At 42.8% G+C, this 24,389-nt stretch overlaps 1 protein-coding gene across 1 annotated transcript in view; it reads right to left on the bottom strand.

Moving 5' to 3' along the window:
* The window catches only part of LOC146975735 (calsyntenin-2-like), a 281,409-nt gene that overhangs the window by 160,366 nt on the left and 96,654 nt on the right, over positions 1–24,389 (bottom strand). Inside the window, exon 2 of the mRNA XM_085794957.1 lies at positions 9,399–9,521. Within this exon, the coding sequence (XP_085651083.1) occupies positions 9,399–9,521 (123 nt within the window). The remainder of the gene's footprint in view (positions 1–9,398; positions 9,522–24,389) is intronic.

Raw genomic sequence — 24,389 nt, 5'->3', positions numbered from 1 at the left:
GAGGAACACGTATTCTCTTCCTCACACAAATCTAGTAATGGCATTGTTTTTGTTTTTTTTGTTTTTCGGGATTGAGGGCATACATGCGTGAGTGTCTGAAGTCAGCGACCACAGGAACACGCTGTAATTCGTGAGGATTAATATAATACTCGTAATATATGAATCTTACGTGGAGTTGCAGTGTTTTCTCAGAGGGAGAATCTGCCAGAAGCATTCAGTCATTCAATGTGCGTGTGTGTGCATATGTGTGTGTGTTTGCGCATGATCCGGGACCGAAACCACCTCATGCAATATAAACCCTAATGCATTTAATGTATTCTCTCCTCTCAGGTAAATAACCTTGATGTGCAGCCTCCTGGATATTGTCTGTCATCTGGAGTGATCCGAAGCTATTAATTATCCCTGACGCTTCGCTGTCATGTTTTTGTGTAATCTTTGTTTATTTAAAACATCCATTTTTCCATGTTTGCTTGAGGACCGCCATCAATTACCAAGCAAAGCGTTAAGTGTCAAGTCTGTGCGTGCGTTTCATTATAATACAGACAGGAGATTCCCGTCTCCCAGCACCATAAGCAAATTCATATAAAGTCATACTTTTAAAGCGCCTTCTTTCCACATGCTGCCAGTTACAATGAAGGAATGTTAAGCTGCATCACATTAAAGGACTTTTTTTTTATGTTTTTGCAATTTATCTTAAGTATTGTCTCCATCAGCAATCTTTTTGTCCTCCTAGTGCACCCATCCCCATCCCCGCCTCCCCTCACCCACACCATCCAGGCTTTTCTCGCTTAATTGAGAGAACATGAGGAAAACATATTAGCCATAATGACATGTGAAGAAAAGAAGATAAAACACCGACGTGGAGACAGCAAGCTGAGCCCAATGAGGCTAAATGCAGGCCGCTGATTACCAGCGAATCCCCCGAGGTAGTCACGGATGCACAAATCCCAGGATGCCTCATCTCACTTTGAAAAATTAGTATGATGTGTTCGGTATAAAACAGCGGAGGAAGCGGTGGATGATTATTTCTGCGATGATCTCACTGTCAGGTGATTAAGGCTGCACGACATTTGGTGGAATGATGTTTTAATAACCTTTTGCGTTCTGAAATACCAGGCAACAGGTCCAAGGCAATCCCAGAATTAACTACATGGATGTGGGTGCTGGATTAGTATTAAATCTAAAGCTCTGACTTGTCTGTTAGGTTTCTATCAAAAGGAGATTTTCATTCATTTCTTCATGCTCTCTCGGGTGATGTTTAATAACGACAGTTCATTGCTTTTTTATTCAGTGTGACAGACAATTTCTTGCCCTTGTGTGAAGACTGTACCCATTCAGTACAGGTCTAAAGGGGATGAAAAAGTGAGGGATTCATACATGAAAACTATAGGTAAATGAAGGAGTGGTTTCTGACAAGAAATCAAAAGCCAACACATTTTGTACAGTAGGTGTTTGCTTGAATCTGGGAAGATCCAGTCATAGTTTTTTGTAAAGTTGTTTACAGAGCTGTGCTTTATATTGGCGCGTGTGTGTGTCCGGTGGATATCTCTCCAGCTCCGGAGAGGAAGCAGGAAAAAGCTAGGCGATGGAGTGATGACAGAGAACAAAAGGAGGGGGAGATTGAATTGAGAGGAAGCTGTCAAAATTCAAAGAGAAAGGGAGGTCCTCTTAGGGAAAACAGACAGAAAGAGGACTGAAAGTCAGTGGGTTTGATAGAGAGCACTCGTAGTGAGATCAGAGATGGCGCAGAAGAGAAAAACCCTAGTATTCAAGGGTAGAGAGGATGAACCTCCAAAATTTAAGTTGTATATCAAAAGCAGAGCTGAAAGTCTTTGAAGCGTGGCTGTGATGTTCTGGTAAGTGATGAATCTGATATTGACAAACTGCTAAAACACGGATCGCTCTCACGGAGAGTTAACTTCAGTGCAGAGTCTTTGAAACAGCAGTCTTCTTTCTACCAGACTGTGACGACTCGGAGCGCTGACCTTTGACCTTGTCACTGTGTGCTCGCCTCCCGGGAGGAGCCACAGTGACAGTTTGTTGACACTGTAATGGGAGACCTCGAGGCTCGAATACAGATCTCAACAAACACACTGATTTCAAACACACTGTATATACTGTCACTGGTTTCATCAAACACGCTCTCTGAACAGTGTGCTCCTGACACTTCCTGATCACACAGTATGTCAACGCATTATGCAAAGAAATGCAGCGACAGATGTAGTCTAACATTATGTTAATGCTATAGTGAGTTTCACACCTTATGCTCCCTTGCATATATTATAGTCCTCACTGGAATAACTCTAGAAGCATTAAGAAACAATGGCCTCACTTGCGTGAAAAATACAATCTGTGTAATTCAAAGAACAAAGGGTGTTGGATGGCTGTAGCCTACCAATGTCTCCCTTTAAAAACACAACATCCTAATACACCCAGATGTTGCCCTCAATACTGTAACCAGGCTTCTCATATTTAAAGTTCATCAGCTGTTATTTCACAACAAAATTAAGTTGTAGTGTGGTTTGTCTGATAATGTAAAATCGAAGAGAAATAACAACATGAATTTACTGTGTTCCACAACATCAGTGGGTAATCTGTACCCGTAAGTATGTGCGTATGTATATTCATAATGTTTTAATGTATTTTAGCATTTAAAAATGCATTCAGTGCTTTACCACTGACGGTGTGGTTCTACGCAGGTGCAGATTGTTGTGATGACAGACAACAGAAGTCGGGGTAGATTTTTTTCTCTGACTTTTTCAAGTGGTCGGAAAAACCCAAGTTCCAAGTTGAGAAGACCGAGGTTGTAAAGTGATCAATCAATAGAGATGAAATACAGCATTATGGCTATGGCCATGGCTATATGGCTATAATAACTCATAAATGGTGACGGTGGTTCTAGTGGTTATAATAATACAGCAATGTAAGTCTTATCACATCTAAGTTAAATTGATCAAATGCCAATAATGATGCAACAAGCAGCTTAAAGTGGAAAATATACTGAAAATACAGATCTGTTAATCAACACCTTTAATATTTCTTGAGGCGCAGGATGTCAGGACTCCACAGAATTAAATGTTCTTCAGATGTGAAGTAGGTACATGAACCAAGGACAAAGCCTTCAAAATCTGTTTGTGTTTTTAGCGGCAGTGAATACACCTCAGGTTGAGAGCAACTACATCAGTCGAGCACCTCTGCTTCTCAGCGGGATGAGGAGGTAGTTGACTGGAAATTCTGCTTAATGGCATTCGAGAGAACCTAACACGTGTTCCTTTTCGCTTTCCTTTTAAAAGAACAAAGGGGTAAGTCGCGGCACCGACTCCGCTTGCTCCCCTCTGCCAGTTCTGTAACTCATCAAAAGACAAAAAAGCTAAAAGCCTGGGAAAAAAAATCTCATTACAAAGACTATTTCCCTCATCTGTGTGGTTCAGTGAGGAAGCAGATTGCATTTCAGCACTTCATTAATAAATGAGTATGTGAACAATGGCAGAGTGATGGCTCCATTGTCTTGAAGCCAAAGACTAAGGCATTCAGGATGCCAGAAGCAAGACCGTCATTATGCCGCCTGCACTTTTCAGCTCCAAACTCTGCAGAAATAAGTTTGCATGAATTAACATTATCACTGATTAACACTGTGTTTGAGATTGAATTTGCAGGTTTTCACCCCTGCTAGCTGTTAAATCCTTTATCTTGGACAAACTTTTGTTCTGTCTGTCTGTTTACCATCGGCCAGAAATGTCTGTAATTAGACTGAAATCTTCCACAAAGACAGAGCTGTCATCTGCCGGAAAATGATGCATCTGCTGTGGACAGTCTGAAGGGAGGATAAAGGACTGTCACTCTAACCCCTGAATGCACCGACACTGGATGAAATCTGACAGGTGGAAATTATTTGAAGATAAAAAAAAAGTTAAAAAAAAAAAAAAGAGAGAGCATAGGAAAAGGTAGAAAGTGAATACAGAATACAAGCCCAATGACTAATGACTTATTACTTCAATCTGTTACTTTTTAATCATGGTTTTAAGCAACAGCTTTGAAGTAGGGTGGGCTTTTTCAGGGAATTGAGACAGTGGCACCTGTTGAAAACAGGAGGTGGGAAACCTGTTGCCTTATTATTGTTGCCCCCCCATTGCAAATTCTCATTCAGCTCATGCAATGACTTTTAAAAGGCATAGAGGGTCTCCCATCAGGAAGCTCCTTCTTAAACTTAAATCTTTTCAGTCGTGATGGGGCTGGGATAAAAGTGACGTAGTTTCCATACAGTTTGACAGAGGATTAGTTCATTTTAGACTCCATACTTATTGGATCACTGTGGGGCTTTCTGCATAATGTGTGACATTTTAGCTTGTGAAAGCGGGGAAACTGAGGGATGCCGTGCTTTAATCAGGCTGGAGCGGCAGTCGGCAGAGCACATATACCTGCACCCAAGGCCAAACAATCCGACACTATCTGGATCTGCACCAAACTGAACAGTCATATTCTGAAGACCATGAATATATCTGATATTTTACATCAACATTCACATGAAATTGATTCAAATGTTGAAAAAATCTTGTTATGTCGGGGAAAATTCTTAGAGCTGCTGCTTTAATCAGATCGGCATTAAAAATGTTATGGATTCTGCCTGTTCAGTTTATTTTTAAGTTTCCATCTCCATAATTCATTTTATTGTCATATCAAGACAGATACTGTTTGATTCACCTCGTCAACATGTGCATGTTTTCTTCAAAGCAATCTGAAGTAAGTACATTTACTCGTCATTTTCAAAAGGAAGATACTAACTGTATCCTTAACCTTTATCCTTTTCTTCTCGAGATGCAATTTATCTCACTTCCACACATTTAAACCAGCTCTGAGTCACGCCAAGCATTTCACCTTTCAAACAAAACCCTCTCAATCTCTCCCGTTAATAAACACATCGCAGCGCTCATGCTGCTCCACCTACACACTGTACGAAGCTAGCTGATTCCGTGCTAATGAGATACTTTTCATAATTAGCTCGAGATCTGTTTCCCAATCAGACAGACAGTGAGAGGCTAATTAATCACAGCGCATTAGCCAGCCTGTATGTTTCCTCCTGTCTATTTCCTTTGTTTTACGGCAGCCGGTGACTATGCAATATCGCCTGCTGTTTTCAGAGTAATGGGAAGCTGTTGGGATTCGAAAGAAGAAAGCCAAGGTCAGATATAATTGATTTTTGTTAAACGTCTTGAAACGTGTTCGCAAATTTGGTAAAAAGAAAAAATGAATTCAGAAATATTGTACATTCAGGAGTGTGATGAATCGCTGTCAGTCAGAAACACAAGAGAAGGCAGAGTGCATGTGACACATCAGAGCCAACATAAAGGGGTTTACATGATTTATGCAGTGTGGACGTATGTGTGTGTATGTGTGTGTGTGTGAGGTTTTATGAGCCTGTCTTCCCAGCAGTGCTGCTGACTGAGCAGCATGTGCATACTTGGGTCACTGGCGGGACATTAGCTTGGTGTTCAAACAAAAATCTGCAGGTGGGGGGTGGGGGGTCTCTGGGGACCAGTGAATGTGACGGATTTACACACGAGTAGCGTGTCACGCCAAGAGAAGGCGGCGTGGGTGTCAGCGCGCATGTTTGCAGGCAAAAACCAGGAGTGAGTGACATCCATCTATACCTATCTATGTCAAATAGCAGCACTCTGAACTGGTTTTACCCATTAACCCTCCTGACCTGCTCAGTACAGTGGGTGTAGTGTCCATATTAAAGGTGACATATAATGCCCCCTTTCCACAAATTAAAATAGTTTCCACCTGTCTTAAAGACATGTCTGAGACATGCTTTGGTCAAAATACCCCAAGGATCAAAACATCACAGCTCTTTTCATCTGCTCAAAACAGCCCTGTTCAGAATGGCTGGTTTCAGTGCCTGTCCCTTTAAATGCAAATGAACCACTGATTGCCCCGCCCCTTCTACCGGTACCAAGTAGGGGTGGTATTATGCAAATTTGAGTCCTAGTTACTGTACATCACTGTAAGACAACTGAGGGAACAGCTCGTAAAACAACGTGGATTTCAACCTAGAGAGTCTGCACATTACGGCTTTTTTTTTGGCAATTTTCACATTTTAGGGGCCGGAAGGCAAGACAAACACCCACATATATGTTAAAGAGCCTTCAAAAAGTGATATTTCCATAATATGCCCTGTTAAACGAGCACCATGCCAGCCTCACACATTATCCACTGTTCAGAGTACACAGAGTACAAAATGAATATTTCAAGATGTTCTTTACATTTGTTACCATTTAACTCCAAATGTCAACCAAAGTGATTTATAACAATCTACATCAAGGGAATTGCTTTGAATTGACAGATCTCTAACCACTTAGCAAACTCTTTTGTTACATTATAAGAGCAATCAACTTTTTTTCATTTTTTTTCAAGGCAAAACACTTACAGTTGTTCCAGGTGTTCTCACTCAATCAGGGTGAAAAGCCTGTAATCATTGAGAGGGAAAATTGCTTAAATAAGTGGATAATAGTGCAGTGATGCCAACAGTCATTCCAGCAAGGCATTATTTATGTTGAGTATTGGTGAAGACAAAAGGTGACAGAAACAGACGTGTAAAGAAGAAATAAATACTGTAAAGACAACCTGGGAGATGGATCTGAATGCTGCACATGGCTGATGACTGACGGCTCTCAGCTTCAGTTTCCACCATCGTAAAGATGCAGGAAGAAGACATTGAGATCACATCTTGTCCAGCAGAAATAAACATGTTTAAAGCCTGGTGCAAAAAGGTCTGCACTGTGGTTGTGTTTTTTTCTTTTTCTTCTTTTCTTTTTTTTTTTTTAGAAATTCACCTATTTATAGGTTATCAAGACTTAAACTTATCCATAATTAGTGGAGGTGTCGCAGGAAGTGACAGGTGAAGCATTCGCTCGCCAAAGTCTCAGCTCCACATGCATCCCACCTCCAGGATTTTGGTGGAGTCACAAACTGCCAAGATGGCAACAGCACAGCAGCCCACTCTTGGATGATTGTACTATGGTTGATTGTCTATTTACAGTGACCATGACCACACTGTGTCTGGATAAATGCACATTATGGATATTGTATGACCATTGAACTACATGCATGTAATTTAATTTAATAAATTTAAACTGCCAAGACCTTGACATTTAATTTGGAGTTTTGCATAGTCGTCCTGTATCCACGCTGTCAGGAGTCAGGATTATTCCTGTACAGAGCTGAAGCATCACTCTGGTATTTTTCCACCAGTCTGGCACTTTCTCAACAACATGACTCCATGTATAGTTGTCACTGGAGCAGAAAAAACTGGAGCTGATGACTGACAGTTCATGCAGGCTCTTGTCAACTAATAAGACTATATGTTGTGACAGACTAGAGGCATATGCCTAAGACAAGTTTTGCTCATGCACGTGTGACTCATGAATAAAAACAGACCTGGTTGTAGTAGAAACTCTATTTTCTCGATGTCATCGGTAGCATATAGCTTTTAGCATTTTCTTTGTTTCTCGGGGCGAAACACCTGCATTTTGTCAGACAACACTTGATGCACTCATGCATAAAACAATGAGTCTATCCATACTCGTGCTTTTCACTCTTTCTGACATGCTGTCTCTGTGATTTTGAAGCTCAGGAGCTGCAGCAGTGCCGCAGCGATGGCTGGTGTCAGTCTTAAGTCTTAGCTTTCAGGCACAGCACCGCCACATTTCCTGTTGTATCAGACTAGCGAGTGCAGTCGAATGGTTGCTCCTTTCTCAGCAGTCGAGACGATTACTGGACAGGTTTGGAGTTATGTAAAGGACCAGGAAGTAGTCTGGGTTATATTTTTCCACTGGATTACACTGCATCTTGAGGTCCTTTCAGGTTAGCGCAGAGTCCTTTGAGATATATCTTCAAATCAAATTATATCAAAACGTTTGCCAGGATTATATGTCTATAAAAATCACAGCATCAAAATGTGTGCAGTGTTGATATGCTGCAAGCAAAGCAGGTGGTAATTTTATGAGCTAATGAATGAATATAATGGCATTTTCTTGCCATCACCCATCGCACAGCGTGGCCACCATCAGTCAGACCTCAATTGTCAGTGCTTTAGATGTTCTGTAATTAAAACCTGGCTGGCCCTAATAAATGAGGCTTAACCGCTACCTGAGCGCTGCCCTGCCACTCCGCCCCGGCAGTTCACCGGACGAGCGTATGCGCTTCACCTCTGCTAATTACTGGATAAACTGTCTCGGCCCTGAACTGTATCTGCCTGGGCTGGAAATCACTTGTTTAGGGAGGTGGAGAAATGAGGGTGACAGGTGCTGCAGCACAGAGACAGAGGTACGTGGAAAAGAAAGGGGGGATGAGAGGAAATGAAAGAGGAGGAGGGAGGCGGAAAATGCAAGACAGGCTGGTGATGTTGATGTTTTTGTTTGTTAATGAGTCTCTCCCAGCAGCAGCACTCAGGAAATACCCATGTGTTGAGCCTGGCCTGCTGTGTGTGTGTGTGTGTGTGTTTCTCATTGTGTGGCTGTCAGTCTGTGGAGAGCCAGAGGACATATGCTGGTCAGCCAGCTACTCTCCCCACTGTCTCATCATTCTCCCTCTCTCTCCCTGTAGAGTGGCCATTACAGTGAGCCCCCTCAGGCCATGCCACAGCATATGCACACATATAGAGCAAACAATGAAAAAATGTTTTTAGTGAACATACACACATGCACTCCATCCCTCCCTCCCTCCCTCCATTCATCCATCCATCCTTGCAGCCCGGCTCGAGGGCCTGTGTGAGTGGGCTCCAGCCCCCATGCTGCAGCCCCATGCATGGGCCTTGGCCACATTAGCAGCCTGGCAGGAGATAGGCTGGCTGGGGCTCAGTGACAGCCTCCAGCTAACGTCCTCCCACAAGAGCTGGCACCCTTTAGACGAGCTGGAGCTGGAATGGTCATAAAGTGGGAGGAATCTAATCCGGTTTGACTTTTTCTCCTTTTTTTTTTTTTTTTCCTTCAGTGTCCTCAGCCACCATGGGCTTTATTTGGGGCCATTTTTTTTTTACACTCTAAATAAATATGAGTCCTGTACAGTATGTGGATGTGTGCTGTGCTTACTGGGTATTATTGGATTAAATGGTTGAAGCACAGTGGAGAAGCACTGAGAGAGAGAGAGAGAGAGAGAGAGAGAGAGAGAGAGAGAGAGAGAGAGAGAGAGAGAGAGAAAAAAGCTGTGATGTAGCAGTTCTACTACATGAAGCCAATTTAAGCCCCTTCGCCGTGTTATCACATCACAAGACAGCTTTATATGGTTTATGTCCTTATTGGAAGTGTATCCTGCAGCTGTGTGGATTAACACCTGAGTCATCGTCAACCGTCGCCACTCGGTCTGAGTTTGCTGGGTGTTACTGTAGGTGTGTGTCGTACCTGCGTAGGGGATGGGCGCGTCCTTGTCCAGGGCCACCAGCGGAGGATCCAGCAGAACGATGTCGGTGTTTTCGGTGATGACTCCATGGTACGATGTCTCAATCCACGGCTTGTGTTTATTCACTGCGGAGACAGACAGGAAGCAAAAGTGTGAGACGTGAGTGTCTGTGTTGAACACGCCGAGATATAACATCTTCAATTTCATTTCCCCCCCCAGAAAAGCCGTCCACAGGTAAGTGATTTAGACACGCACAGCGAACACATGCACATTTTATTCTGTTCTTGGCAAACAAACCTCCTACAAGACATTCTTATTTAGTTAAACTCCTCACCGCCACCTCTCCTCTTTCTTTTCTTCTCTCCTTGCTCAACTGTTCCCTGCAGGTTTCAAAGCACCAGTGCCATGCTTGATCAATGACCACCAATGTGCTGCCAGTAGAAAACTGTATCCAAGGCCAAGTCTAAACAAAGTTCATGTGCTGAGGGCCTGATTAAGGGGCCATAATTGAGTAACGCCCCTCCCCCCCTCCGGGCTGAGTTTGGCACCATGCCGACCCACTCGCCACTTCTTTCTCCATCTTCTATTCAAAAGAAGAAGTAACAGAAGAAGAAAAGAAAAAAGGGGAAGGTAGAAAACAACTACAACCCTCAAGACCTCTTCTTTGTGCTTTTTAGCTGGGCCAAAAAAAATTACAATTACATTCTTGGCAGCAAGTTCAAATTCAAATTGATGGATTGAAAACGACACAAAGCAAAGCTGTTATTTACGGTCCCTTGTGAAACATCGCTTAAGAAAAAAAGAAACATAATACATGCTTTAAATGAAGTGCATAAGCAATAATTACTCTCCATTCAGCGAAAAAGAAATCCAAAGACTGTGGACTTGTTCTAAGTAGGCCCACTAATCAGGCTACCATTGTTACCGACCACCTCAATTATTCCCTGAATGCCAGTAAAAGCCACTTGGCAGAGCTCAACAGTGCACTTTCCAGAGGAGCCCGACAAGTGCCACAAGACAAACTCTTTTCAAATGTGAGCACACAAAGAACACTTGTGTTGCTGCTGTTGTGAAACAAATGCAGCTGCATTTTTATTACTTCCATTATGTCTGTATACAATGTTTTCACAGCTCTAATCTGATTAGTGAATCCCAATGTAGGAGCCACATCTGTTGTCACTTTTTAAGAAATTGATGGAAGTAAAAAAATAAATAAAAAGGAAACACAAGACAACAAAAGACATCCTCAGTGAATCACATTTATCATTACAAATGTTGTCAACACAGAGCATGGACTCTGGTTAGCAGCCAAGAAAAGAAATCTAAAGTATTTAGCAAAAAAAAAGAAATGAATCAATCTAAAATGAAAGTTACATGAAGCTAATTTTTGTTTGTTGTCTGAGTTAAATACACAGAACAAAACATTGAAAACAACACTTTTTGTATGATGAAGTGGAATATCTGAGGGGGTTTTCTCAGCACCGTGTTAGCGAGCAGTTCTCCTTTTGCCAAAATACTCCGTCTAGCAGGTGTGGCACATCAAGATGCTGATTACACAGTGTGATTAGAAAAAAAAAACTGTGAAAAATCAGTCGTATGAAAAGAAATTACCATCACACTTTTTGTCACCACACTTAAAAATCAATTTATTTCACTTTGCATAACAACGGCGCCACACGGTATAAAGGTGTAAAAAAAAAAAAAAAAAAAAAATCCAAGGAAAGACGTGCGACAAAGGGACAAATGCGATTGTTTTGTTGTGTTTTTTGAGGACGGTGGGTAGCAGCTACAAAGCTATAGAGAGACCTGGGGAAAACATGCAAACACTACAGAGATCCATATTCATGAGTGTCAGCAGAAAGCATGGCTAAGAGCCCTGATACAGTCAGAGGAGATCATTTACAGGGGAAGAGAGATAGGAACACATTAGTCTATTAGGACGTGATAAATATGCATGAGTTTGCTGCAACAGTGAGGGGTAAAATGATAGGCCGACTGGATTTCAACTTTAAATGCCAAACCGTGTCATTTTGAGAATGAATAGCTTGCTGACGCTGCTGTTCAGGAACTTCAAGGGGGAAAACATGGTTGGTGTGTGTGTGTGTGTGTGTGTGTGTGTGCATGTCGCCCCTGCTGCACAAAGCTGCGCACACAAACCTGTCGAGAAAAAGGATCTTTTGTGGGTATTTTGTGTGGAACGTGTCGTGATACAGCTGCTGAACAATTAGCGCACGTGGCTCCGGAGCCAAACGAGTGAGAAAACTGTGGAAATGAAGGCAAAAAAAAAAAAAAAAAGAAAGCAAAGAAGTTTGAAAGCAGATGAAGGGGGAGAAAAGAAAAGAAGAAAAAAAAGCTAATCTTCCGTGCTGCTCCTTCTTGGGACAAGTGCACAACCCCAATAAATGTGTAATACAGGGTATAACACTATTTGAGCAGGATGCGTGACAGCTAATGAGGAGTCTGGAGAATTGAAGGCGCGCAGCTAAAGAGCACTCTTGACCTTTAAATCCTTGAAGCCTTAACGCTGCTCTCTATGACTACTTAGCAGTGTCAGACTGACCTAAATGCTCCGTTATCAGCATAACCAAAACATTTCTTATTGTCATGAAGCCATCCAGCTGCAGCGCCTTGATAGATACAGCTGCTTTTTCTCACGCTGCACGACTCGTACGACGTAGTCTGGGGCTGTTAAGTGGCTGTTTTGGCAAGCAACCGGAACCAGGGCAAGAGAGACAAGCCTTTCTGTCAAAATAAAAGTACCAAGCTAACAAAATGTGGTCAAACTTTTTAATTTAAAGAATATATCCCTGAGCCATTAAAGGATAATTACCGTTTTTTACAATCTGGACCTTATTTCTAGTATAAAATACGATCATTTACTCACCTAGATAACTTTGGTGTCATTACAAGTCGTTCCGACGAAATTAGATCCAGCCGAGAGCCGCGTATATCCGTATAATGCGAGAACATGGGGCACGCAATGCAGCCAATAAATAACACATTATCTGCTGTGAAACTCGTTCATTTCACCAATATTTTGTTATGACAAACTATCCCCGACCGCTGCCCGGCTCATTCTGATAATAATGATTCCACTTCGGCATTCGGGTCCATTATTAGCGGTAGCAACAAGCCGCGCCGGGCACCGGTCGGAGATAACATCGTCAGAGATTAGTAGGTCAACCTACAGACCCCGGATGTTGATAACATGCCACCACGGGCTCGGAGGGGAATAGCACTAGTGTATCATAACAAAATATTGGTGAAATGAACGAGTTTCGCAGCATATAATATGTTATTTAGAGGCTGCATTGCGTGCCCCGTGTTCTCGTATTATACGGATATACACGGCTCTCGGCTGGATCTAATTTCTTCGGAACGACTTGTAGTGACACCAAAGTTATCTGGGTGAGTAAGTGATAAAGTGATTTTATGCTAGAAATAAGGTCCAGATTGTAAAAAACTGTAACTATCCTTTTAGTTAACCATTTTCTTTTATTGTATTTAATTGTATTACAAGTTACCTGTCACATAAAAGTTAGTTTTATGTTGGTGAACCAGGGCCGGCTGGGGCAGGGGCAAGTGGGGGCAGCGCCCCCTCAAATAAATGTCTTGCCCTCTCAAATCCAAATTTTAGAAGTTGAGAAAGCACATTTTAATATACTCAAAAAATGTGTATATTACAAGTTGACAAAATTATTTGCAGTAGCACAAAAATCTGCCGAAAAAGGGACACTGTTCTTTTCTAAAATGTTCTGTTCTGTTCTTTTTTTTTTTTCTTTTTTTAGTATTCTTAAGACTACCTTTCAGTTTTGTAAATCTTGACCATAGTAGCCCCCCCCCCCTCTTCTCAGAGTACACCAGAATGCTTCACTCACATTTAAAAATCACAAAAATTTTCTGGGGGGGATGCCCCGAGGGGGTCCATATTATCAACGGAAATACAAACATACAGTACATGGTAACATACAAAGAAAGTAAGCAGAACAAACAAACAGACAAAAAACAAAAACAACAAACAAACAACAAAAAAAGAGCCTGGTAGCCTGGTGACACAAGGCTACATACGACGAACCGAATGTCGCCACCTCCTTGCCGCAGCTGACCTTTGTGATATCGCAGGTGCAGAAGATCTAGGTGCATCTTCTCATCAGTCAGCGTGACCTAGCTACAAGTTAGCACCGTCTCAGTGCCTCATGGTGTATGTGTGTGTGGGGGGCAGGATGGGATGGTTTTTCACCAGAAGTGATGAGGACATTAAAGGTATCGCTACAGTTTCCCGATGGGGTGCCACCTCCATGTCAGCCCCACCCCCCTAAACCCAAGAGGGCTGCTCATCCAACCTCTGGCAAAGAGATACAACACTGCTGCTACTGCTGACGCCGTCTTAATAGAACAAGGCCCGTGAACTGACAGCTTGAGACATAACCACCCCGCCCCCCCTCAGTCATTATCCCAGAATGGATGGATATGCTCCCCTCTTCTTGCAAATAATGCTGACTATAGGAGGATGAGGCGGGGCAGATATGAGCCAGACCATCAGTCCCAGAGGCTCCTGGGGGAAACATTGAAGTCACGGCTGCAAGGCCGCGACACGCAGCGATAGCTCTACCTCCTTATTCCTCGACGGCCACTTGAATCGGAGCTGAAACCGCTGTTAATCCTCTCATCGATGTGAAGGGAACATGACACCACGCGCAGCTAAAGCTCGTCTGCATCCCTTCACTCTGCAGCCAGAATCAGACAGTGAACACACACACAGACACACACACACAGCATGCTCGCTCACTCACTCACAGCTGCTCTCTTTGCTTAAAGAAATGAAAAAATGAAAGTCTTGGAGCCACGTTGCGGTAACGACGCGCAGCGATGAGAGGATTTGTCCTTGTGACACTTTGATTGAACTCTGCAGCGCTCATCTACACCTCAGCCTTCAGGCTTCAGACAGCCGCTAATGGGATGTGTGCTTAAAAACAAAACAAAACAGAAAAAAAAAAATATCAGCAAACACACACTCACACACATGAAAAAGAAAAAACAAGCCTGAGCTGCACTCTGAGTGACCCCAATTTTTAAAAGCAAACACCTGCATTGGCTACTAAAAGCACTCAGTAAATGGCGAGCGATAACCCCCGTTTGCGAGCGGAGGGAGGTCGACTCGCCGGCTTCTTAAGGCAGAACACGACCGGCTGAGGCGCGCCGACTTTTAACATGAGGAACCGAGCAGGAATGAAAAAAAAAAAAAACAGTTTTCTGCTTTGTGTGTTAACAAGGAGAAGAAACTGTTGTGTTTTTCTTACTCAGACCTGAGCTCTGATTCAAACACCGTGACCTTTCGCCACCGTGTCACACAGGGAGCGGGTGAATTTAGTTATCTGGCTTTGGCAGAATTTCTTTTTAGTTCAGCATGTAACCCCATTTTAACCTTTAACTTCATTTTTTTCGTTCTTTCTTTTAATAAGAAGCAACTTTTACAGCCTACAGCTGCAGTATATTCTCTGCTCTGGCAACTAAATTAATAAAAATGTATTACTCGTGTGTTTCAATAATACCCATAGCCTTATAATTTTTGTCTTTGCACAAATGAGTGGAGTTAAAGGCCACTGAATCATTTTTGTTCTTCAAATCAATTTAATTACAGGGTTTGAGGAATTCCACTTATCAAACCTGTGCAGGCCAATATAAGCAGGTTGTGTGACAGCTGAGAGGTGAGCGCTGGAGCTGGGCTGCCCTTTACTGCAGGACTATCTCCCTCCGCCGCTTCACTGTCAATTAAAGCCAGAGTCCCGGGTTTGACTTGAGGCTCTGAGGCGCTGTAATGGCTGATTAATCTTTGACCAGGCAAAAGGTGTGGCACTGTAACTGACGCTGATGGGTGCGTCGTTTTTTTGTGTTTTTTTTTTTAAAGGGACCGACCCCAGGGGCGACAAGGGGAAGGAAGAGAAACAGTTGTAATTAAAAAGAAATTTGTAGGGAATTAAACTCTGATTGATAAGGTCAACAACGAGAGGGGCCGTGATGAATACATCAGCATAATGAAAAGTAAACGCAGCGCAGACAGTTAGCCATTACTGCAACCAACAGGCAATTACAGCTACACGGCGGGCTGGGAGCCGAGAGAGGCTCCGAGACGTCCATCAGCGGGTCACTGCGAATCATCGAGAAACATCCCGGGCGCCGCGAACGTCGAGCTGCACGTCTCCACTCTCCTTTCATTTTTTCACCTCCCACTCAACCACTTCATTGTGGCAGTGATGCGTGTCTTCTTCGACCCTCTGAGATTTCAGTCTGCAAGCTAATAAAACTGGCATTAACAGTGTGCATGAAATTTTTATTTTGACTGCTAATTTATGAAATATATTAGCTGAGCTTTATGGGTATTGGAGGTGCACTCCAGTGATTTAGTGCTGCACGTTTTTAAGGAGCCGGTGGAGTCAGAGGAGACGGATTAAACCCAGAAAGGATGATGGTTGAAGATAGCTGCAGTCATGGTGGGATGGTTTTTCGTCAGACCTGCCCTGTCCAACGTTTTGCATCTTTAAAACCCATCAAGGTTTTTGTAAACCGAGTAGTGTTCCTTCTCACAGGAAATCTAGTGACCTAATCATTATTGTAGTTTTGATAACAATTTTGTCTGGTAATTTATTCCATTTAAGAGAAATCGTGTTTTCAATAAAAAAATAATTAAAGCCTTTAGACTCTATGAAAGTAACAGTAAAGACTGTGAAGGCCAAACTGTCTGGTCTACAAAGGGTTTCCCGTTTAGCCTCCACTGCTGTTTCTTTCATTCTTTCTGTCTTTTTTTTTAATAGTCAGTCTATTCTCTTATTGATGTGTGATTCATCTGATGATGATTGTTTGTACGGACTGGGGAAGAAAGCACACAGTTCTCCGAGGGAGCTTTTGAAAGCCACAGACAGCCTTGTCCCTGCACTGTGACGCAAACAGTCTTCTAATCCGACCTTACAAAGATGCAGCCCCTGGACTGGGACATTAGTCTCTGTCCCCCATTTGGAAGACTTGAAGACATGCAGAACAATCACAGAGCCACCACTGCACTTATTATGAAAGAATATAAATTAAACAGCAGAAGCTGGTCTACAACGTGTAAAAACCATGTTTATATGACCCAGACAGCCCAAACACTACTCAAATAAACAACTAAACATCAAACTTCTTGAAGCACCACTGTGTGGACCAAGTCGCCACATTTCTGGCTCGTATACTACCGTACATTATGCAAAACACATCAGCTACCGCTCATATGAAAGAGCGATTGGAACGATACATAGCACCCGCGGCTACACAGAAGCACGGCAGAGAGAGAAGCCAAAAACGAGCAAAGTCGAGCAAACACAGACACTGCTTGGCCAAAACATGGTTGTAAATTTCCTCTTACCTTTGCTGTTTTGCTGTGAAAAGTTTGTTTTATGGGTAAATCCACAATATTTCCAGTTTGAACTTTGACCGGTGCTAACATCTAAATCGGTCTGGGCGGGCTTTAGGAGCCGGGGAACCTTTGTGAGCGCCGCACACAACAGCCTGCGCATCACACATGTAAGGATTTGGCTGATTCTGATTGTCTGCCAGTACTGTCAATCACATCAACGTGGGTATAGCCTCATTCTATTGGTTGATTCTACGGTTCGAATGAGCTGTCAATCACTCGAATCAACCAATCCGCTGCAGAGATAGAGCCAGGCGTAACTGCAGCCATCTTCATTTACTCTTCACTGAAATTTATACATCTCAGCAATTTCAAATTTTTTCCCCTTTACTATGACACCAAAAGTTTTCAATAGACCTTGTGGTTGCAGAGATATACTCATTTTATTATGGATATGCAATTTTCGAGAAAAGGCCTAGAAAATAGACTTGGTTTTTAACACATTAACTGCATAGTAGCCTACTATTGTACAGTACATGTTGTTAATGTTTCCTCCTTGTCTCTCTTACCCAGTGGACCTTCACCTTTTTTATGTATGAGTTACTAACTACAGGTAGTCTAAGATACATCTTACCAAGGTTTTTAAAGAATTTAAAATGCCAAAGCACATCTTTTATGTGCTAAGAAGCTTTGAATGAATCTTCATGGAGACAAATGCTGATTTCAAATCAGCAGCAGAAAGTCAGGGAGGGAGGATAACAGCTAAGGGCCTCAGGTCGGACTCAAACCCACACTACTGCAGAAGCCTTGACCACCTGAGCAACATACCACCGTCTGTCTACCGCTCACTGATAAATCGTAGCTATGACTGCTTTTATTTGACTTGACATTACATTATTCATTCTTTATTCAGTTTTGTGAATGATACATATGGTTTAAAGCAGAAGTAAGTGATCCGGTCGTTTTGGCTAACTTCTTGTCAGCCGATGGAGTTAGCAGTCCCCGCCCTCGTCATGGATCTATTGGTCCTCGTCCCTACGTCACCACATTCACGCGCATCCCTTGGCTGAACACACAGCCCTTCATGCTGTTCTCTCTCCTCATTGGATAAAGGTTGTAGGATACAAGGAAGTATACAAGAAGTTTTCTCCTCGGCTTACAGCAGAGCAGAGTGACTGACAGACCCGTGTTTCGGACCAAACACTCTATATAAGTGATTGCTGTCGGAAGATATAACTATTTAGGACTTATATTAACAGAAACATTCCGCTTACTTCTGCTTTAAGGTGGTTCAACTTGCATTGTGGGTAAACCTGTGGCGACTCATTGCAAACCATCAGGATCTGATCCAACCCAAGAGCCATGAAGTCCTGGGTCAAAACAATACTCCTAGTAACAGTACTAACCCTGTTTCTGCTGTGCAAAATACCAACGAATATAACCCATTCTTTTTCCATTTCACATTATATGACGTGAAACTTGTGAGCTTAACGCTCTGGAGAACGGCAGGGAAATTGAACAAAATGGAAAAAGAACAGATACTAATTCCTGAATGAAGTGGAGGCTGAGTGGCAGAAATGTTATTACTATAATAACGAGTCAGAAAATAATGGAGTTTGACAATAACCTGTTTCTCAAAAGCAGGATGAGAAGTGACTCTCGGCTCATTTTACCATCACGTCGGTGTTTGCAATGTTAAATATGACAAAAAAGGAAACCGAAGCGGAGATCAAAACTGTGGCAGCTGCCAAAGCTCCACAAATAAATACGAGAAAGGCTTTATGTGCTTATGGGAAGAATACAAGTGAGTTCATTACTGAGTCAGAGCACACGGCAAAAAGGAAAGCGTGTTCCTGCCAAAACACCTGGGTCACAGCGAGGCCGCCCCTCCTCAGCTCCTCTCAGACACTGACACCCTGACCTCTGCTGTGCTCGATGCTGAGCTCCTTCTGCTGTCCTCTCATCTCAGAGCAGCGTCTGGAGGACACACAATGGAAACTAAACTCTGCACTTTGATGCCATCTCTTTTAAAAAGAAGAAAAGAAAAAACACACAAAAGCAAACACCAAACCTTGTTTCCTCCTCCTGAGATGTAATTGAAAATCATGACGCGGCCTGAAAATAATTCACCTGTTGCACCCAAGTTTGACCTTTTTTTTTGTTTGGATTTAGTTTCTTGAGATTATGAGCTGCTCGTAGCCTCGGGCAGGGTGAGATAAAGCAGCAGCACACTGAGCATTTTTTTTTTTTTTTAGTTTTGTTGAGTGAAGAATGAACCTGACAATTCACCCTGCGTTTGCCCTCGGTGTGCGTAAACGTGTAGGTGTGTAAAACCTACAAGCTTGGAGCTCTGCAAATGTGTGTGTACAGCTCTTCTGGCCCCACGGCAGGTTTTTTTCTTTTGTGCAACCTGGACCTGATCCAACTGCTTGTGTGTGTTTATGAGTATGTGTGTGTGTGTGTGTATAGCACATGGCAGGGTTGTAGTGGGGGAGGTTCAGTGACCAGTTGGAGGGCAGAGCAGCGCTGCAGCAGGACCCCACAGGATCTGAGCCTGACAAATCCAAAGCAGCAAGAGCAGACGTCGGCCTGTGAAACCACCCGGTGAGTGTTAGGACCGCAGTAAACAAAACACACACAACAGGCTCCAACTCAAAAGGTTTGTAGATGAGCAGAAAAATACAGAAAAAGATGAAGTTTCTTCCATACAGGTTGTTTGTCTCCAGCCTCTAATTCAAGCCGTGCGGCCGTAGAAATGGCGTTAGGGTCGTAATAATGGATATTACGCAGCTTCCTCCTTTGCTCCTGTCATAATTACAATGGTTGAAGAGGTTGTCTTATAATAAAATGTAACAACTGGTCGTTATAAGCTGGATGACGGTCTTAACGGTGCATTACCACAGACGGGAAAGAATCTCTAGGAGGAGCTGAGCAACCGCCACACACACTGCATCAAAGTCCGGCTTTATTTGCACCTCAGTGAACAATGGCATTTTTGTTTTGACATTTCTCTCCCTTCTGCCCCTCGACGTTGTCCCTGCAGCAAAATGATAGAGCTCACACAAAGGTCAGGCTTTTATCATGAGTTTGTTTTCCATCCACCTTGGCTGGAGTACAAACCCCCCCTCCGGAGGTGAAGGATGCAAAAGCAAAGAGGAGATGGAGAAAGAAAGGAAGGCAAATGGAAAAGGAAGAGGAAAGAAAGAAAAGCTCTTTACAGTTTGTTTGACTTTGCCTCATGTGCCTTAAGTGACTGTGCAGCAGTGTTACTGTGCGTGTCTCTCTTCTCTCAGATGGAGACTTATTAAACTACAGAGATCAGGAGGAGGCTGGCTGCAGTCACCATGACGCTCCCCCACCACAACCACCATCACCCCCATCCCCAAGCCAGAAAAACAACGTGAGCGATACACATAAAAAATAAATAAATAAAAAAATTAATAAAAAACTGAAAGCATCACATCCAGATGACCAGGAGTGGATGTATAGGAGCTGAAAATGCACTTTTGCTGCCATTACCGTCATGACCCCTCTTTATCAAATGGTTTCGCAGTCACAAATGTTCCCTCTGTGCGTCATTTGAGAGCCATTATCCTGGTCCATTCTTCTATGTGCAATTTGAGATATGGCATTTACAGTTTCCTGCTTCTGTCTCTCTCTCTCACACACACACACAGACACACACATATGTGCTGGGAGCATGCCGAGAGAGACACCTACACAGCAAAGTACTGGCAGAGTTTGAAAAGCTGAAACATTAGACAAATGATGGTGCATTTATCTCAAAATCTCAATATTTGGACCTATTTTGCACCATTTATTTTTTACATATTTTAGTATCAACAAAGCACACAAAGTTGTGAAACTGCAGCATTTCATTGCTTTTAGTAATCTACTTTCTTTTCTCATGTGTTCTTGTTAATGGATTTCTCCGTTTTAAGGTGTCGCAACCATTGCAACTTACTTGCTTTTTTCAAGTCAAAGTCATTAACTTTAAGGTGTCAGGACGACGTCAGTTTCACCCACAGTTGTTAACATTTCTGCTCTAAACGGATTCAGGCTTTGGCTCCGGCTCAAGAAGAAAACATCCTCATCCTTAATCCTGTCTACCTTCAGCTTTGTAGTCAGGACTGATGTTCACATCTAGCTTCCCCCGCTCCATACATCCTGCCTGCACTGACAGCAGATAGAGCACAAATGTTAAAAAAAGAAGAAAAGTTTGATTAGAACTATTTGGAAAAGTGTTTTCTCTTATTTTTCCAATGCACGATTTGACCTTTATTGCTGTAACTGGGTTTTACTATCAGCAATATCTGCACAGTTGGAGTGAGTTCATCACCCACCGGTTTCTGAAGAAGCTCAGACTGAGCCGCTGCGTTGTCGCCATCTTTGCATCTCAGCCTGACTCGGCCTAACTGGTGGTGGGGGGCAATCCAGAGATCTGAAACAAGGCTAATCCAGTATTGTTTTTTTTTGATAATCGACTTTGTCTCCTCTGATCCACCTGTGTCCTGTTGTGTGTTTATCTGCCACTGTGATGTCTGAGGGAGCTGTGACATTTAACGAGGGCAGCAGCGAACAGGAAGGGTCCTATACCTCCAACATCTCTGCTCTTTTTGCTCCTCTGTTTCTGATGGGAGTGGAGGCGCACAACACTCAGCGACATCATCTGGTTTATTGCTTTGTTCAACTTGATTTATCTTTGCACAAATTGCATATTACTGTACATCAGGTGGATGTGTGTAACGGAGGTCCGCAGGTATAGCCACAGTCACGAGGAACCAGTGAGGACAAGTGACAGCGTGTGGCGGTGGGTTAGTGGTACTGGAGTCAAACTCACTCGCCTATAAAAGACGTGCTAACCCACTTGCCAAGTGGTCATTGACCTCTTGGTGAAACGGTTAGCATTGTCGCTCGAGACCCGGGTTCGAAACCTGCTCAGGACAGACCAGACAACATCGGTCACATGTGCACAGAGAGAAAACACTGAATATAAAACGTCCACAGTTAAACACTCATGCTGATTCAAACCACTTCTACTCTCTCGTGTTGCTCAGTGAGAGTCTTATGTTTACAGATGGTCTGAAGTGTGCACGCTGCATGTACAGCATGTGTGTGCATGTGTGTGTGTGTTAGTCAAGGGGATGGGTTCTCGGGTCTTTTTGATCCATGCAGAAATTTGGTCCTGGCCAGTTTATGTGGCGCCTCAGGCCAGCTGTGAAACAGGGGCCTGAGAACACATTGAGCAAATAAAGGTATCGGCGATGTAATCCTTCCTGAATGGCCGGGCTTTTGAAGCGAAGGCCGCCGTCTTATGGAACTTGAGGTGCACTATACACTCTAATCTGGTTAAGAAACATGTGTATACGTGTGTGTGAGGGCTACTTGAACATGTGTGTGTGTGTAACTGATTGAACACTTGACAGCAGCAGCAGGTTTAAGGGAACAATGTGTCCTTGTGTCTCTATTTATATAGATTTATCCTTCTTTTTTTCCTATTGATCTTTACATTTATTTTACTTTCACTCTCCTCTTCGTACCCTTTCATCACTCAAATACATCCAATCAAAAGCTCACTTTTATCCGCTCTTTCATCTTAGTTGCTTAGTTATGCCGTGGACACAAACCCACCCCTCACACTGACACACACACACAGTCACGCGCACAAACATGCATGCGCACACACTTAGGTTCTCAACAGCACTTAGTCCCCAGCGTTTCTAAGCTCGTGTTCCTGATTCCTCCTGGCAGTCCATCCCATTTTGCCTCTCTCTATCTTTCTCATATCACTCTAAAAAATCGAAGGCAAGTGGGCAAGGAGATGTGATGAGAGGAAGAGAGTATCCCTACTGGGACTCTCTCTGGACCTCTGTAAAACACACACACACACACACACACACTTCACATACATAGAACTAGTTCATCTCTCCTCATCCTGGAGGGAGGGAGGGGGGGAGGAGAAAAGAGAGACAGCCTGCAAACTAAACCTTGTAATTTCTCCTCCTCCCTCCAGTGCCACTTATTTCCCAAAACAGATAATGCAGAGGAGAGCGCAGAGAGGAAAGACAGGAAGTGAGGGTGCGCCAAGAGGTGATGGGAGGAAATAGGTTTTACTGTAACGATGGTGAGGGAGTCGCCCTGTGACAGAAACGTATATTAGAGTTAGAGAGTGATGCTGTTGTAGCCTACTGGTCACATGTGCAGTGATAATAGTTATACAACGGAAACCGGAGGTGAAATCCAGTGATCTGATTGGTTGTTAACTTTGATATATATATATAACTTTGATATATAGCATATACCACAGCTACTATTCTAAAGCCTTATCACAGCATAGGCTATCACTCCGTGTCAGGCACGTATGAATGGAAGTTTGTTGTCATGTATCCATGACAATGTACTGTTGCAGTCGGTAGCAAAAGATGAAGACAAATCTATTTGTTACGAAGTTAACAAATAGATCAAATTAGTTGAATTCCACGTTTAAGGATTGAACAGTGACTTTCCCCTGAAAAAAAAAAGCAGAGGAAAAGACGACATGCAGAGGTAACGTCCAGAGAGGTGGGACTATTTTTTTTTTTACAGTGTGGCTATTTTATTAGATAAATGTAGTTTTGGTTTAGTAAAAACGACATGAAATTGATTGATTCCTCTTTCATATTGCCAATATACCACACTATGGGTTTTTTTGTCCCTCTGTTTCGCATCGGGCCGAAGAGCGCCCCTTAGCCGTGGTATAATGAGTGTATACATGGCCTGTTGTGATACAGGCTATTGCTTAAACATACGTCAAGTGATTCTGGTGAATTATCAAAACAGTCTGACATCACAGACCTTTCCCACCATCCTTTGTTCCGGCACAGAGGATGAATGTGTGTTTCTCTCAAACAAACTGAAGGACATTTTTCGCTGTGTTAATCTGTGAGTTATGTAATGAAAAGAAGAAAATAGTTTCTAAAGATGAGGAAGGAGATGGTTGACTAGACTACAATGTGTTGGTGCAGTGAGAATGTATTGATGATTTATCCAGCTTGTACTTTCAGTGGAAAAAAAGAGATGAGCTCTTCTTCAGTGGTCTAATGATGAAAGCTTTACATTTTTAATGCTGCAGAGTCTCTTGTTTCAAAGAAAGTTTGAATAATACTTTGGATAATAATGTTGGTTATTAGTATTAAACACTCGCCGTCTGTTGCAGCAGCTGAACATAAGTTTGGATTTAAAGTTTGACTGTGAGCTGTTTAGCCTCCGTCTAAACTCTCCACCATCTGGACAGGGCATGGCTCCGCCCAGTTTTCTGCTAGACAAAAAAAAAAGGTCAAAACTTCAATTTCCATATACTTAAAAGCAAATTAGCTGATTAGACGAGACCAAAAGCATTTTTGTACCAGGCTGTAAACAAGTTGAATTGTTCTATAACTTTTATCATTTTAACATGAGAGCCTATGAGGATTGACTCACTTTTGAAGCCACCCTCAAGTGGCCATTTGAGGAACTGCAAACACCTGGTTTGTCACTACATAGATCCCGATCTGTTTTTTTGACATAACAGCACAGTGATTAAATTTTTGAAGCTATCTTTGTTTGTTTTTTTTACATCAATCGCTGC

Source organism: Trachurus japonicus, chromosome 13, assembly GCF_045865225.1.
Source record: "Trachurus japonicus isolate A0001 chromosome 13, Traja_1.0".
Classification (NCBI taxonomy): domain Eukaryota; kingdom Metazoa; phylum Chordata; class Actinopteri; order Carangiformes; family Carangidae; genus Trachurus; species Trachurus japonicus.
The sequence above is the reverse complement of the archived record's forward strand: the minus strand, read 5'-3'. Positions and strand labels throughout refer to the sequence as shown.